The 948-nt window shown below is 43.6% G+C and overlaps 1 protein-coding gene across 1 annotated transcript; it reads left to right on the top strand.

Moving 5' to 3' along the window:
* Positions 1–286: 286 nt before the first annotated feature.
* LOC103523312 (apoptosis-inducing factor 1, mitochondrial-like) lies at positions 287–942 on the top strand (the record flags this gene model as incomplete). The annotated part of the gene is made up of 2 exons (XM_008488369.1): positions 287–436; positions 923–942. Coding segments are annotated over 2 exons (170 nt in total), but the record flags the coding sequence as incomplete, so codon positions are not given.
* Positions 943–948: the final 6 nt, after the last annotated feature.

The following is a 948-nucleotide window of genomic DNA, read 5'->3' as shown; positions in this document are numbered from 1 at the left end:
AAAATGTGATTGAGGGAACCGAAACAGTGGGGGTGTTATCGAAGAGAGAAGGAAGGCAGGATAGAAGAAAGCCAGCTGTTCCGAGAACGAACCACACCTGTTTAGGATAAAGTTCGCCTGGGCGAAGTGGAAATAAGAGTGCAAATTTCTCGTCGATGATGTTTATCGAACCCGGAACCTTTTGCATGACGAGCAAACGATTACTACAGGGCTAATCGAGGTTTAGAATCTTGTCCTTTCTGTATTTTACCCTTGTTTTTCTTCTTCTTTTATTTTGTATTCACAGACAAGCAAAACTACAGCGGTCACCAAAGTTACTGGCTCATCCAAGCCAAGCAATGACTACGGCAAAGGTGTCATCTTCTACCTAAGGAACGATATTGTAGTCGGGATAGTACTTTGGAATGTATTCAACAGAATGTCTATTGCACGACAGGTAAGTGTAGCTTTAGGGGGACAAGGTAGAAAGCCAGCCGCTCCCAGAACGAAACTTATCTGTTTAGGATACTGATTACAAAGCTGGCGCTTCAAGCTAACTAAGGTGGCTGGACTTTTATTAGTTGATTTATTTTTTAACCAATGCAATACTTCCTCAATTATTATTATTTTTTATTGATAGAGGGAACTGTAACTGCTAAGGTCTTATACAGGGGGAACTGTAACTTCTAAGGTCTTATCGTCCCGAAAGCGAAGAGAGAAGGAAGACGGGATAGGAGAAAGCCAGCTGTTCCGAAAACGAACCTTGTCTGTTCAGGATAAAATCTGCCCCGGGAATCGAACCCGCGGCCTAGCGCTTGCAGGGCAGACGCTCGACCAACCAAGCTAATCAGGCTGGCTTTCCCTTGTGAATTTCCGATCAGCTTTTCCACACACTATTTGTGGCCGATTTTGCGTCATCAGTTACTTATTCTTTTGCTTTCAGGTTTTGAAGAGCGAGCGAAAGTACGA

This window comes from Diaphorina citri, unplaced genomic scaffold, assembly GCF_000475195.1.
Source record: "Diaphorina citri unplaced genomic scaffold, Diaci psyllid genome assembly version 1.1 scaffold19346, whole genome shotgun sequence".
In the NCBI taxonomy this organism is placed as follows: Eukaryota; Metazoa; Arthropoda; class Insecta; order Hemiptera; family Psyllidae; genus Diaphorina; species Diaphorina citri.
The sequence above is the reverse complement of the archived record's forward strand: the minus strand, read 5'-3'. Positions and strand labels throughout refer to the sequence as shown.